Source organism: Gigantopelta aegis, chromosome 2 (genome assembly GCF_016097555.1).
Source record: "Gigantopelta aegis isolate Gae_Host chromosome 2, Gae_host_genome, whole genome shotgun sequence".
In the NCBI taxonomy this organism is placed as follows: Eukaryota; Metazoa; Mollusca; class Gastropoda; order Neomphalida; family Peltospiridae; genus Gigantopelta; species Gigantopelta aegis.
Genome location: NC_054700.1, coordinates 18,916,324 through 18,929,376, shown reverse-complemented (window position 1 = coordinate 18,929,376; position 13,053 = coordinate 18,916,324). Strand labels below are relative to the sequence as shown.

The 13,053-nt window shown below is 33.4% G+C and overlaps 1 protein-coding gene across 1 annotated transcript; it reads left to right on the top strand.

The window, feature by feature from the left end:
- Positions 1-313: 313 nt before the first annotated feature.
- On the top strand, positions 314-9,437 carry LOC121377295 (protein JTB-like). Its single transcript, XM_041505234.1, has 5 exons — positions 314-702; positions 2,806-2,885; positions 3,722-3,798; positions 6,489-6,568; positions 9,243-9,437. The coding sequence occupies exons 1-5, from the start codon at positions 647-649 to the stop codon at positions 9,403-9,405; spliced, it is 456 nt and encodes a 151-aa protein (XP_041361168.1). The 5' UTR covers positions 314-646; the 3' UTR covers positions 9,406-9,437.
- Positions 9,438-13,053: the final 3,616 nt, after the last annotated feature.

The following is a 13,053-nucleotide window of genomic DNA, read 5'->3' as shown; positions in this document are numbered from 1 at the left end:
GTAATATTAAGAAAATAACTTTTAACTGGTGCACACTAGATTTTTTTTTCTTTTTAATATCTGCAATAATTTGTTTTAATTCACCAAACGTGACTTTACACTGGGTATAATATGTTAAATGGGTGTGTGTTAGTCTTTTTAGTGTGGCAACCACTACTACCTTCAACAATCCTTCATTTAATACTAACATACCGGTAGCTTGACGTAACAATGCCGGCCTTGGGACCGTCTTGATTAAAGACCGTTACGATGAATAACTATGTCATGCAGTGTCATAGACTGGGATTAAATCAGTATGGTTTCGCGCATCGACGTAAAAGGTTCGGTCCTTCCATTTGTCACTTCCGCATTTGTCTTATTACGATAGAAACAGGAGAAAATGACATTTCATAAGCGATATTTGCTTCACTAAACTCTATATATTTGTTATGTAGAGCAAAGAAATTGTACCAATGTTTAAAATTTGTGTAACACTGATATAAATTACACTTGAATATATATACAGAGAAATAATTTGATTTGCTTCTGAACAGTGAATCGATGACGATGAGTGATGTTTTTGAGTGTTCCAGCATTCATTGTTTTGATTTTGTAACGATTTCGTGTTAAAACTGATATATAATTATTAATATATACGATATCAACAATGGTTGAATGCTGCACAAAGAAGCGAATGATTGCTGCTGTTATAACTTTAATAAGGTATTTTTACATTGATGATTGCAATATGAGTATAATACTTTAGTTTAGACTTTAGTAATAATAAGTATTTAACTCAAAAGGTTAATGACAGTAATCAGACTTATCAGTGTTCTTGCTGGTTGAAAATTAAAGGCGGGCAGCCGCGCGGCACCACGCCCTTCAAAAAAACCCTTCAAAACCCCAACCAAAAAGAAAAAAAAAGAGGAAAGCTTGGTTTCCATATATCGTTGTGTGTTGGTTGGTCGACTTTGTGAAAAGACATACCCGGTACTCATTAATTTGCCTCTCATTATTTGGTACAAAAAAGTTGATAAGAAATACAAGCTGACTCATGTTGTGACAGTTGTCTGTGTGACATTCACGGGCAGTTCCGATATTACAGAACCGATCAAAGTTTTAATATTATTTTAATAAAGATTTCAAGATATATATGAAAAACAATAAAGATGCTTGTAAAGTGATCCCCCTAATGTGGGATTAAAAAAACATTCTGTTCATTTTATTTTCATCTTCATCGAATGAATTGATCGTTTTGATATTGCCAACTGATAAAAAGTTTAGTTTTTGGAAAAGCGATGTATATATTATTTGGAACCCAAGATAAATTATTTTAATTATAAACACTACCACTTCCGTTGTTTTTATAAGCAGTGATATCCACCCCAAAAATGAAAAGTTTATAATATTTTATAAAGAATTGCTGAATAAACAATAACAAAAAGTAAAATGTATTAGTTACAACCAACAGTGTTTCCCCTAGGATTTTTGCAAAATAGTTTGATGTTAACTGAGCCCCCAAAGGGTGCGAAAATGCTAGGGGAGTTCGTGGGCATGCTCCCCAGATGATTTTAATAATGTTTATTTTAAAAATTAATTATCCATGATTGAATATTCATTAGCCCTACTTCTGTATACATACATGTATATCAGGGGTTCTAGAATTTAAAAAAAATGACTTCCCATACTGACCAGTAAATACAAACTTTACTGGTCATGATAAAAAAATTCACCTGTTAAATTGTAATGACTCAGTGAATGTAACTTACCAATTAAATCTGTAATTGAGGACAAAATATCAGACGATGGTGGAAACAAAAGACAGAATGATCAGTCTGATCATGTGACACATTTGGCGCCAAATAAGTAGTTTTTCAGTTGGAGATTGTCGAGTTGATAACAAATAAGATATTTTCATTGTTCAAATAAAATATAACTTTTATTGCATGTATCAAACATTCAAATGGATACAGGTATGGGACAAAACAGAGGTTAAAAATACTGTTAAATTACTTCACGGTAACTGTCGTAAGCTACTGAAGTTTTTCGTCAGTAGTTTTTTTGTACACAACACGGCTTGTTTCCTTTGATGTCCAGTGTGTAGAATGATGATTATTTTTGTGTGGAAAAAAGTGTGCATTTGGAAATAGTGGAGATAGATGCTGTAAAATATAGAAGGGTGCAGGAAAATAAAGAGGGGTGCAGGAAAATAAAGGAGGGTGGCAGAATGTGAAAGGAGGGCAGCAAAAAGCAAAATCGGGGCAGGCCGCACCACTTAAATGGAGCAGCGAGAACACTGGTATTTTTTCACACCCTTGTTTTGGTTTCGTACACAATAAATATAACATATCTTATTGTAATTTCTCTCAAAATCCATATTTCGTTTATAGTAAACAAAAATTAGTCACATGTACATGTATTAAAATTAGCAATTGTAGGTACAAAAATTAGCCCTTAATAATGATTTTGCTTTTAAAATTGTGATTAGTAATTTTCTTTATTGACAACTTCCTTACCAGACTATGGTATTGTCTTTGTCTCATCCTTTTCGGTTTGTGCCTTTTATTAAAAAATGAAATGGGTTTTAAACTTTTTTCAAGACTACATATATGTATGTGTAAGAATTGCAAAAGGTTTTACATTTAGTAGCTGATATGAATTTAATATATATATATATATATATATATATATATATATATATATATATATATATATATATATATATATATACTGCATGCCACATGGTAACAATAATTCTTAATTGTTCATCAGTATTCAAAATGTGAGTGATCATGTATGGTTTAATTTTGCGAATGTTTATTTCAGTTTGTCTGTTTTGACCTTGGTCTTGGAAAACAAGTGGTCCTTTGAGCACAAAGTCAAAGAGGCTCAGATGTCTTCAGATGGTACGCATAACAGTTTAATACATGTATACATTAATTGTGGTACAACCTCTGCAATTGCCATGCAGTTTTTAATTCTCTTCAGCACTCTTTTTACAAAATGTATAGAGATTATCATATGAGCTTGTGTGTCATATTGATTTTACTAAACAAGTGTCAAGATTTTTGTATTGCCTGAACGAGAGCGAGGGTAATACATGAATCCTGACATGAGTTTCATAAAATCAGTACGACACACATGCAAGTGTAATAATTTCTTTATTATCCATATTATTTTTGTTATTTTTTTATGAATAACAAGGGCTATCTCAAAATGTTTCCACCACAGCTAGTAGGAGAACGAAATGATGTCATATTTCACATGCAGTTTGAGCTAGAACTGGGGAGGCAACGTCATGTTATGATGTCACTTCCCAAAATTACATCATTACACTTGTTATTACAGGTGTGCTTCATATGAGTTTTATTAACTCAGTTATGTTGAACCATGTTGATAATAAAAATATTATTTTCACGGCATGTTTTTTGCCGTAAACATTTTCTTAATTTCATGGGTTGATGTAGGTGACAACTTAAAACTGAAATGTGTGTTTATCGGTTCAGAACATTTATAAATTAATTAGATAAAAACTACTTTTTTTTAATTGATCACACTGTTATTGAACTGAATAAACCACTGAAGCCATTTGTGTGTAAATTTAAATGCCTATTCAAATGAGTTTTGTTCCTTCTCCTTTGAAATCCAACTTGTAAGACAGATCATTTATACATATTTATGTGCACATGCATGTGATTTTTTTCAAGCTTTTTATCCGATTTTCGTTTTAATTTGTTTTCAGTAAATGCTAATGAAAGCTGTTCATCTGACAAGTTTACAGAGTTGGATAGCTGTAAGAAATGCTCAAGAAAGGAACTGGTAAGGATTTTGTGCACAGAAACAGGGCTTCTAGATTATGGTAGCCCTAGCCCCACTCCCATGGCTAGTGATAGTCAATGTTGGGCTGATAAATAACTACTATTGCTATGCCCGATGGCTAGTGAATTGTCTTTTGGTCAAATATTGCAGTTAAGTCTATTTTGTAAATTTATATGAATATCCTGACTCCACCCCCCACCCCAGTGTTAGTGTTTAAGCTCTATCTCCCTCGTTTTAGGTGACATATCTGATTATTACTATTATTTAGTAAAATTGTATTAACTTAAAGTAAAGTAGGGCTAGTGAATTTTTAATTGTGGCTAGTAAATCTTTTAAATCGCTGATCCCATGGCTAGTGGATGTTATCAAAATTCTAGAAGCCCTTTTCAGAAATATAATTTATTACCTTCCCCCTTTGAAGACTTAATTTCTAATAGGAAGGTTTTGTAGAATGCTCCACCATGAATCTGTTTTAATTAGATACATGTACATGTACTCTCAAAATATTAGTGCTAGATAAAAAGCATAAATTGGTTATAAGTGTTATGGGCACACAGGACTCAAACTTAATGAGAGCACACCGGCCTCAGTGGCGTCGTGGTTAGGCCATCGATCTACAGGCTGGTAGGTACTGGGTTCAGATCCCAGTCGAGGCATGGGATTTTTAATCCAGATACAGACTCCAAACCCTGAGTAAGTGTTCCACAAGGCTCAATGGGTAGGTATAAACCACTTGCACCGACCAGTGATCCATAACTGGTTCAACAAAGGCCATGGTTTGTGCTATCCTGCCTGTGGGAAGCGCAAATAAAAGATCCCTTGCTGCCTATCGTAAAAGAGTAGCTTATGTGGCAACAGAGGGTCCTCTAAAAAAAACCTGTCAGAATGACCATATGTTTGACATCCAATAGCCGATGATAAGGTTAAAAAAATCAATATGCTCTAGTGGCGTCGTTAAATAAAACAAACTTTACTTTTTTAATGAGAGCACTGACAGCAATTGCCATCATTGAGATATAAATTCCCATAGGTTGGGAGCATCACCGACAGGACAAAAGTGCTGTTGGTAAAGCTCCTCAACAATGGTAAAATGTATCCACCTGGTGTACACCATATACCCATGTATAACATTTGTACATTTGAAATATGTCTACATACTAACAAGTTCCCTTTCAGTCATGTTTATTTGCTATAAAAGTAACTTATAAAAAATATTTGCCATAAGCAGGGCAGAAATTGCCATCAGTGGGTATTTTACCCATGGATTTTTTTTTTTCATTTACCATGGGAGATTTTTTTTTATGTTAAAGCCTTGGGCACATCCCTGAACACTGAACACAGACATATGAACATACAAAACTTGGATGTGCCATGTTGCATTCATGTTGTTAGAATGTATAAAATACCTGTATTATATTATTTTATGGTATGGTGGGTGTCCAAAAATGATGAGATAGTGGAATTGTGATCAGTGGAGGCAGTTTCTTCCACCTGGCAATTTTGAAAGGGTTTTTTCTGGCCCCGGTGGTGCAGTGGTTAAGCCATCGGACTACAGGCTGGTAGGTACAGGGTTCGCAGCCCGGTACCAGCTCCAACCCAGAGTGAGTTCTTAAGTGCTTAATGGATAGGTGTAAGACCACTACACCCTCTTCTCTCTCAATAACCAACTAACCCACTGTCTTGGACAGATAGCTGAGGTGTGTGCCCAGGACAGCATGCTTGAACCTTAATTGGATATAAGCACAAAAATAGTTGAAATGAAATGAAAGGTTTTTGCCTTAGGCAGTAAACTGCCATCGGTAAAGCTCGTGACCTACAGCAGTTCATATCACAGCTGTGACAGTTGTTGTCAGTGCCACCATCACGTTCAAGTCATGTAATATCTCTATATAACATATTTTTGGCGTCTTTTAAGTAAAACAAAATAGAATCGAAATGAAATGAAGCTTGGTGGTGGCAGTTTGAGTTGTCACTTGATATATTGTCCTTCATGATCAAGGCTTGAAATTAATTTTGTGGCGTGGGAAGCGGTCTTTGTTTCTCAAATTTTATGCTTGAAACAAGTACTAAACTAATGGATTCTAAAAATTAGTCTCAAAGGTAGATTCCTTACTACAGTTTGTGGTGTAACTTTTTTTAAATTAAATTATACGCTTCAGATATATAAGGTTTAAATTATCTTGTCTGAAAATCAATAAGTTTCCATATATCTGGAACACTCTGTTCATCCGCAACTGTTATATTACAATCTGTGGTGTGTGCTGTCCTGAAAGTAAGAAAGTAAATTTTAAAAAAACAATTTGCTGTTGTTAGTGAGAGTAGCCTATGTGGTGACAAGTTTCTTACAGCAGTGTGATTCTTCCGTTAAATGGCGGAATTCCGCTTCTTCTTTTCTCTTTTTTTCATTCATTTTCTTGCATTCTGCACTCAATTACGTGCCTTCGGCACACATGTATCATGTTCAGCTTTTGTAGAAATGTTTCAATCACATGCCTGTTCTTAACACCCTAGACTGCTCAACTGATGCATTTGCCACATTAGAGAACTAACAGCTGTTGGTTAAAAATATACCGGGGTCTCGTTAGCAAGCATTCCTTTCTTTTTAACCATGAAATAAATAATCTGTGTGTTTTAAAGTTATTTGTTTTATTAAATAATAATCTCTATGTTCTCTGTTGTTTTTGTTTCAGAGAAAATTACTTCCATTTTGTATGGAAACTGGGTACAAACAGCTGGTTGAATGTGATAACGGAAAGAAGTTATTTAGACAGTAAGAGGAGAATTATTACGTTTATCCACATTTCTCAGGGCTATCTCTGGCTCTTGCTAAATTCACCAATTTCGAATTTTGAAAGCAGTTGGAGAATTTTATTTTAGTTTGGCGAAATAATTTGATGTAATAATTGACATTTTTTAGAAAATTAACTGACATTGTTTGAAGTTTAATAGAGAATTTGGCGAATTTTTTTGCTCAACCAGAGCTAGCCCTGTTTCTAGTAACTACAGACAATGGCAGACAACTTTTGTACATCATTTCTGTTTCATAAACAATAAAAATGACAGGCATTGTTTTTTGTATATGCTATACCTTTTCCATCTTTTAAAAAAAAAATCTTTTTAAACTTATTATTTCTTTTACAGTTAATAAAAATAAAAATATATCAATAAATATTTCTCTTTTTTTCCTTAAAATATTAACACCTTACCAGAAGAGAGAACCCAGATTGCTTACATGTGTGTCCAGAACAGTGTGTTTGAACTATTAATAGACCTCTTTCACATTCAACTGCACATGTCCATGTCACGGAGCAACTCATGGATGCTAACCGTGAACTCGAGCGAGATCTCGCAAAAATAGACCTGTGTACAAGTTGGGGGGCATAGACAATGGCAGTTCACTCAATAGGAATGAATATCTCCATGATTAATTATTCTATCAGTAGGGAACCCGAAAATTCTGTCGACATCCAACAAAGACTTATTGGAGACATTTGTTAATTATTGCTTATCATGAAATAAAAAATATTTTGTTAACACCCGAGAAACCATCGGTTCTGATCCGCACACAATAAATATCGGATATGGGCTGAAATAATATTAATGTGTATGTATGCAGATATTTATTGTATTTAACATGATTTAATATTTTTAAACCAGTATACAGATAAATACATTCAGGATTCATGTCGGGATTTCTTTTCACCCAGTTATTTCAAATTTTGTTTGGTATTTGGAATAAAATTAAATGATACTTATGATATTTAAGCTACGGTATTATAAAACATTAGAATCAGGCCCATAGGAACGGTATCTGGAGTTGGGGGGGGGGGGGTAGAGGGCACAATCTGTAGTGGAGGGATACAGTCGTGGGGGTGGGGGTGGGGGGCAAAAGTCATATTTTTAACCGGGTCTATAAAAGTGGGGCTACAGTCCCCTTGCCTCTCTGGCTTCTCGGTTGCTACCGACCTGAGAATGGTCAGAAATGTAATTGTATTGCATATACAGATATTTATATTCGAAGCAAGATTATTTAGCCTAATAACATGTAAGTTTTATTTATAACAGATTAGACTAGCTGACAGCTTGATAATATGGCTACAAACTCAGGATGGTCCCTTTATTATAAACTCATGAGGGTTTATTCTGCGCAGTCATAAGGTACTTCGTTTGAATGTTGGAAGCAAACATATTAAGTGCCATGCCTCGGACTATGGACAATCAACAAAAGTAAACAGGCCATCCCTGAATTTAAGCCGAAATAATTAAAACGGTGAATGAAAAAGATGTAATAGGGCTTAATAAATAGATACATATTTTTAAAACTTCATAAATACCAAATATTTCATATGAAGTTGTTGTATATGACTAATATAAAAGATGGTGAAGTGTAAAGAAAGAAAGAATCAAACAAACAAAGAAAATAAATTGAATAATGAATCAAAAAAATACATGTAAATAAAAAAACTAATTTTAACCTTCGTAAATACCAGATATTTCAAATGAAGTTGTATGTGACTGATATAAGTGATGGTGAAAAGTACATAAAAGAAGAAAGAAAGAAATATAATAAAATAATTAAATAAAATAAGACAAAATAACAAATAAGGTCACAGCATTACATATATAAATAAATTAAGATAAATAAATGTGTTTTAAAACTTGGATAATATCAGATATTATTTCAAGTGAAGTTGTATGTATCTGATATAAATGATAGTAAAAATAAAATAAGATAAATAAATAATAATTTGTGGATGGACATGTAACATTGATTAGTAGTTGAACACTGTTTTTGTTTTTTTAATGAAACAATAAGGGGAAAATAGAGTTGTGATAAAGGTCTATGTGAGGTAGGGGTTTTGTTTTTTTTAAGGTGGAAGGTGAGACATATTTTATTATATTTTAAATACTGAAACATGTGGAGAATTAAACATCATTGGAAATCTGTGTCAATATTTAACTATAATTCTAATTGTTAAAAGTAGTAAACACATTCCACATAAGTAATTTTATTGTATGAATCTTTTAATTTTGCTTTGTTAAAACCCTTGACAGGCGACTCCAGAGACTTCGTCTAAGTTAATGTTTCACTGCTTTTGGGGTTAAACCATTCCTGTGTAAACTGTAATAGACCGTTTTTCACAGCCATGTTACCATTTAATACTAACTATGTATGTTAGTTGCTACAGATTCACATCTTCTACTAAGCTACTCACAATGCTCATGACAACTGTCGATCATGCCACACACACACACACACACACACCAGTAGTATGTAGCCTGAATACAGTCTAATTCGACAAGAGACGTTACTCTTCGCGCACATGCGCAATGGGAATGTGAAAGAGGTCTATTGAGTATAGGCTCAAATATAAATTAAAATGAATGAATACACTCGTGGCCAGTTTGTGTGTGCTGTTTCACGTCTCTGTTCCGTTTTTCAGGTGTATGATTACCGCAGATATTGAAGCCAGATCCTTCTGGATATTTGAAGCAGTCAACATCATTCTTGCAGTATCGTCGTATACTTTTGTGCATTTCCGTAGAAGAAAACTAGACAAATTAATGATGGACAAAATAAACAGGCAGATAGGTGATGGAGTGTAATTAATTTGAAAAATAAATTATTTTTGTTTACAGTTGGGTCTTCTTTTCTTAATGTGTGTGTTGTTTTTGTTTTGTTCGTTTGATTTGGATTTTTTTAAAGTTTATATTTGAATCCTATTTTTAGCACACACACTCACTGCAGCCCTGTTGGAATATTAAAGGCATACTATCACAGATTTAAGAACCTTATTTCTCTAAAAAAAATTAATAAATGAAAATTACATTAATATTTGGAAACCAAATCTAGCTGTCGCATCACCTTAACTTAAACACGATGGAGTGAAATCCATGTCAGCCCTGTTCATAATATTAGTTTTTGAATTATAGACCATTGCCATAATTTAATTATTTTTACGAAATATCATTAATAAGTGGAGTATGGTGGCTATGTAGATGGTTGAATAAAGTACATTTAGGAACAAATCAAATTTATATATTTTTAGGTAATACTTTGTTAGGCTATTTAATAGGTCAGTGGTCTGTGACAATATGCCTTTAAATGTCTGATTTCAGGGCTGTAGCTAGAAGAAGAAAAATCCTGAAAAAATTATAGAAACTTAAAGAAAATTCTCTTCTTAACCGTTTCAAGAGTTTTAGACTATTAACCACTCGGTTGCCCCCTCCCCTCCCAACAAAAAATCCTGGATTATATATGTCCGTGAGACGTGCTTTAAAAGGGTTCATCAAGACTCATTCTTATAAAACGCTTTATGAAATCAGGACAAAGGCTTATAAAACTCTTCTTGTATGTAAACTATAAAAGTTCCTTTTTTAGTTCTATTAACTGGCTGTATGGTGAAGCATTGCACTAGACCTGTACCAGAAAATATGTCCTCTCTTTGAAAATTGTTTTAAACGCAACATTTTCTTTTCAGTCTAAAATAATTAAATAATATTGTTGAAGGTGCATTTGTTTCCTTGCAAAAATGCATGCCAAGGGATATATCTACAATCCAGCTTCTATAATCCCATCTATAATTTATACTACAATGTGCTACTTTCTATAAAGCATTCTGTAAAATTACAGTGATTGGCATGTGTTTTTAGCCTATACTATGACGAAATGCATAATTAATATCTAAATGGGAAAACAGCTTTTTATTATTTAAACATGCATTCTTTCTTTCTTTTTTTCTTATCTTTTAAAAAAAAAAAATTTTTGCAGCTATTTCTGTCTTGAATAGCATTCAAGGTAAGTTGGTCTGTGCTCACAGACGAATTGTTTAGACTGAAACTACATAAATATATTAAATATATTTAAATAATTTGTAACGCTGTTACCTAGGCCCATTTAAAACGTACTAGAAACAAATTAGCACAAAAGACTGTGCCACCAGTTTTAACGCGTAAAAGTCCAGTTTTCCAACACCATAAGTTCAAAAATGGCATACTCTCGGTAAACCGTTCTTGTGCATGTATTTGAAGGACCCCCCCCCACCCCAAAAAAAAAAATAATAATAATAATAATAAAATAAAATGTTTTAGAGAAATATTGATTGGTAATTCATAACTATGAGAATTGGCACAATTAAATTGATGCCAAATTGATGCCATCATCTTGTAAAAAAAATTCTATTTAATTTACTTTGCAATTTGTTTAGGCATAAGCTTACGAAACAGGGGTGGGTGGGGCAACTGCTCCCCCCCCCCCCCAGTGCTGAAAACCCCTCAAATTCGGACAAAAATTATAGAGCAAAAATTCGGGCAAAATGTACTAATCCTGAGAAATTTTCACCATGTATTTCCATCATTCTAACCCTCAAAATTAGTTGTAATCCATGTACAAAAAAATGCGTAGTGATACGTTTGCAACCCGATAATTATAGCTGTTTGGTAGTAATGCTAATGTGAATACAATTTATGTTGTTATCAAGATTTGGGCATTTTTGTTTAATTCGTGCAAAAACCAACCTGCCCACCTACAAAAATGGGAACTCGTACGCCTATGGGTTTAGGATCACTTTATTTGGTTCACAAGAACGTTTTCCCCCGAATACATATGACTATGTTGCATACTTATCAATTATTACCCTCGTATGTGTGCATAAAACACGTTTGAGAATGCGCTAGCTGAAAAAAATGCCATACTATTAAATACATTTTCTTGTTTAGAATACTAATGCCTGTATATGCAATGTGTTTGCGGTCGTTTTTTTTTTTTTTTTTTACTTCGCAATATTCGTACGAAATTATTGGATGGTAAAATTCTGTTTTAGCTACAACATACATTGGGAAGACAACAAATACATTGTTTATACAGACTGGTATTCTAAACAAGAAATATCTTTAACGTTTTGTATGTGGTACACGTTACAGTGGCAAAACCTTAGCATAGTCCCTTTAATATAGTAATTAATGCCAGCAGGTGCGGATCCGGGGCGGGGGGAGGTTGGTCACAGGGGTACCGTGTCCCCTCTGGAGAAAGTTAAGGGTCACAAGCCTGTTGTGCTCCATGATATTTTTTTCATTTACATTGCAAACAAGCTACATAATATTATATAGAGAATACTACATTAGTGTTTCAAAACGTATCCAATGGGCGAAAGCGAGTTGGATACGTTTTTAAATAACAAGTTGTAAGATAAATAGTATCTAACGGATACAATTGTTGTGTTCTATTTCTTACATATTTAAAAAAATATATAAACCCAGTTTTAAAATAAATTTAAATGCCAACGAAAACCTATTTACGGCTTTTGTACGTCACAGACAAGTCAATTTCAGGTTAACTTGTAGGCCTACATCACGGAATGATCGATTCGAGTTGGGGTTTTTTCTTTTCTTTTTTTTTTTCTTTTTTTTTTTTCATTGTCTGGTGACCTGATCATCACCTAGGATCAGCCAATCGTGTGTCTTTAAAATAGTATCACACGTATGCGTGTTAACAAGTATGTGTTATCAAATTGTCTTCTCACCAATGGGTATGTAAAAAAATTCACTTAGAGCTGCTTGACCCAAATATTAATTTTTCTTGTGAAATTTTATTATTTAACTCGAATTATATAACCAACCCCGTCCCAATAATTTTATTTACTACTATTTTTTACTTTCCTGCATTGTGAGATGTTTCCGACTAATAAAATATTTCTACCATTAAACTTACATATTAAATATATTTTCTTGTTTAGAATATCAGTGTCTCTATATTTAATGTGTTTCTGGTCGTCTTAATATTTGTAAGAAGCTCAAACTGGATTGTGTCTTCAAATAATTTCGTACGTACGAAAAAAAAATATTTTAGGAAATAAAACCTAGTACAAATATTAGAACGATCAGAAACGCGTTTAATATACAGCCACTAATATATTATACAGCGAAATATATTTGATATGTAATCACAATCGTTAAAATGTCTCTGTTAGTAGATAACATCTTATAAATTGCAGAAAACTCAGGAATGTCCCTTTAAAACATCCAATAAGAATGACCGACACGTTAAGATGTAACGATATATTTTGCCTTTGACAAAAAACTGGCTGCTATTTTAGTGCAGGAATATTTTGTATGTACTTTTCCTGCCGGTGACGGACAGTGGATTAGTTTTCTACGCTACTTTAATTTCCTGTTAGGCGCGGATCCAGTTGGTGGGTGCTGTCCAGAGACGCGCATTTCAACGGTATTTTGACATTTTCCGTTAAGTTACGGAAA

Coding starts and splice junctions, on each gene's coding strand:
- LOC121377295 (XM_041505234.1), top strand. CDS start 647: ATGGTTGAATGCTGCACAAAGAAGCGAATGATTGCTGCTGTTATAACT. Junction 703..2,805: donor GCTGTTATAACTTTAATAAG/GTATTTTTACAT, acceptor TGTTTATTTCAG/TTTGTCTGTTTTGACCTTGG. Junction 6,569..9,242: donor GGAAAGAAGTTATTTAGACA/GTAAGAGGAGAA, acceptor TCCGTTTTTCAG/GTGTATGATTACCGCAGATA.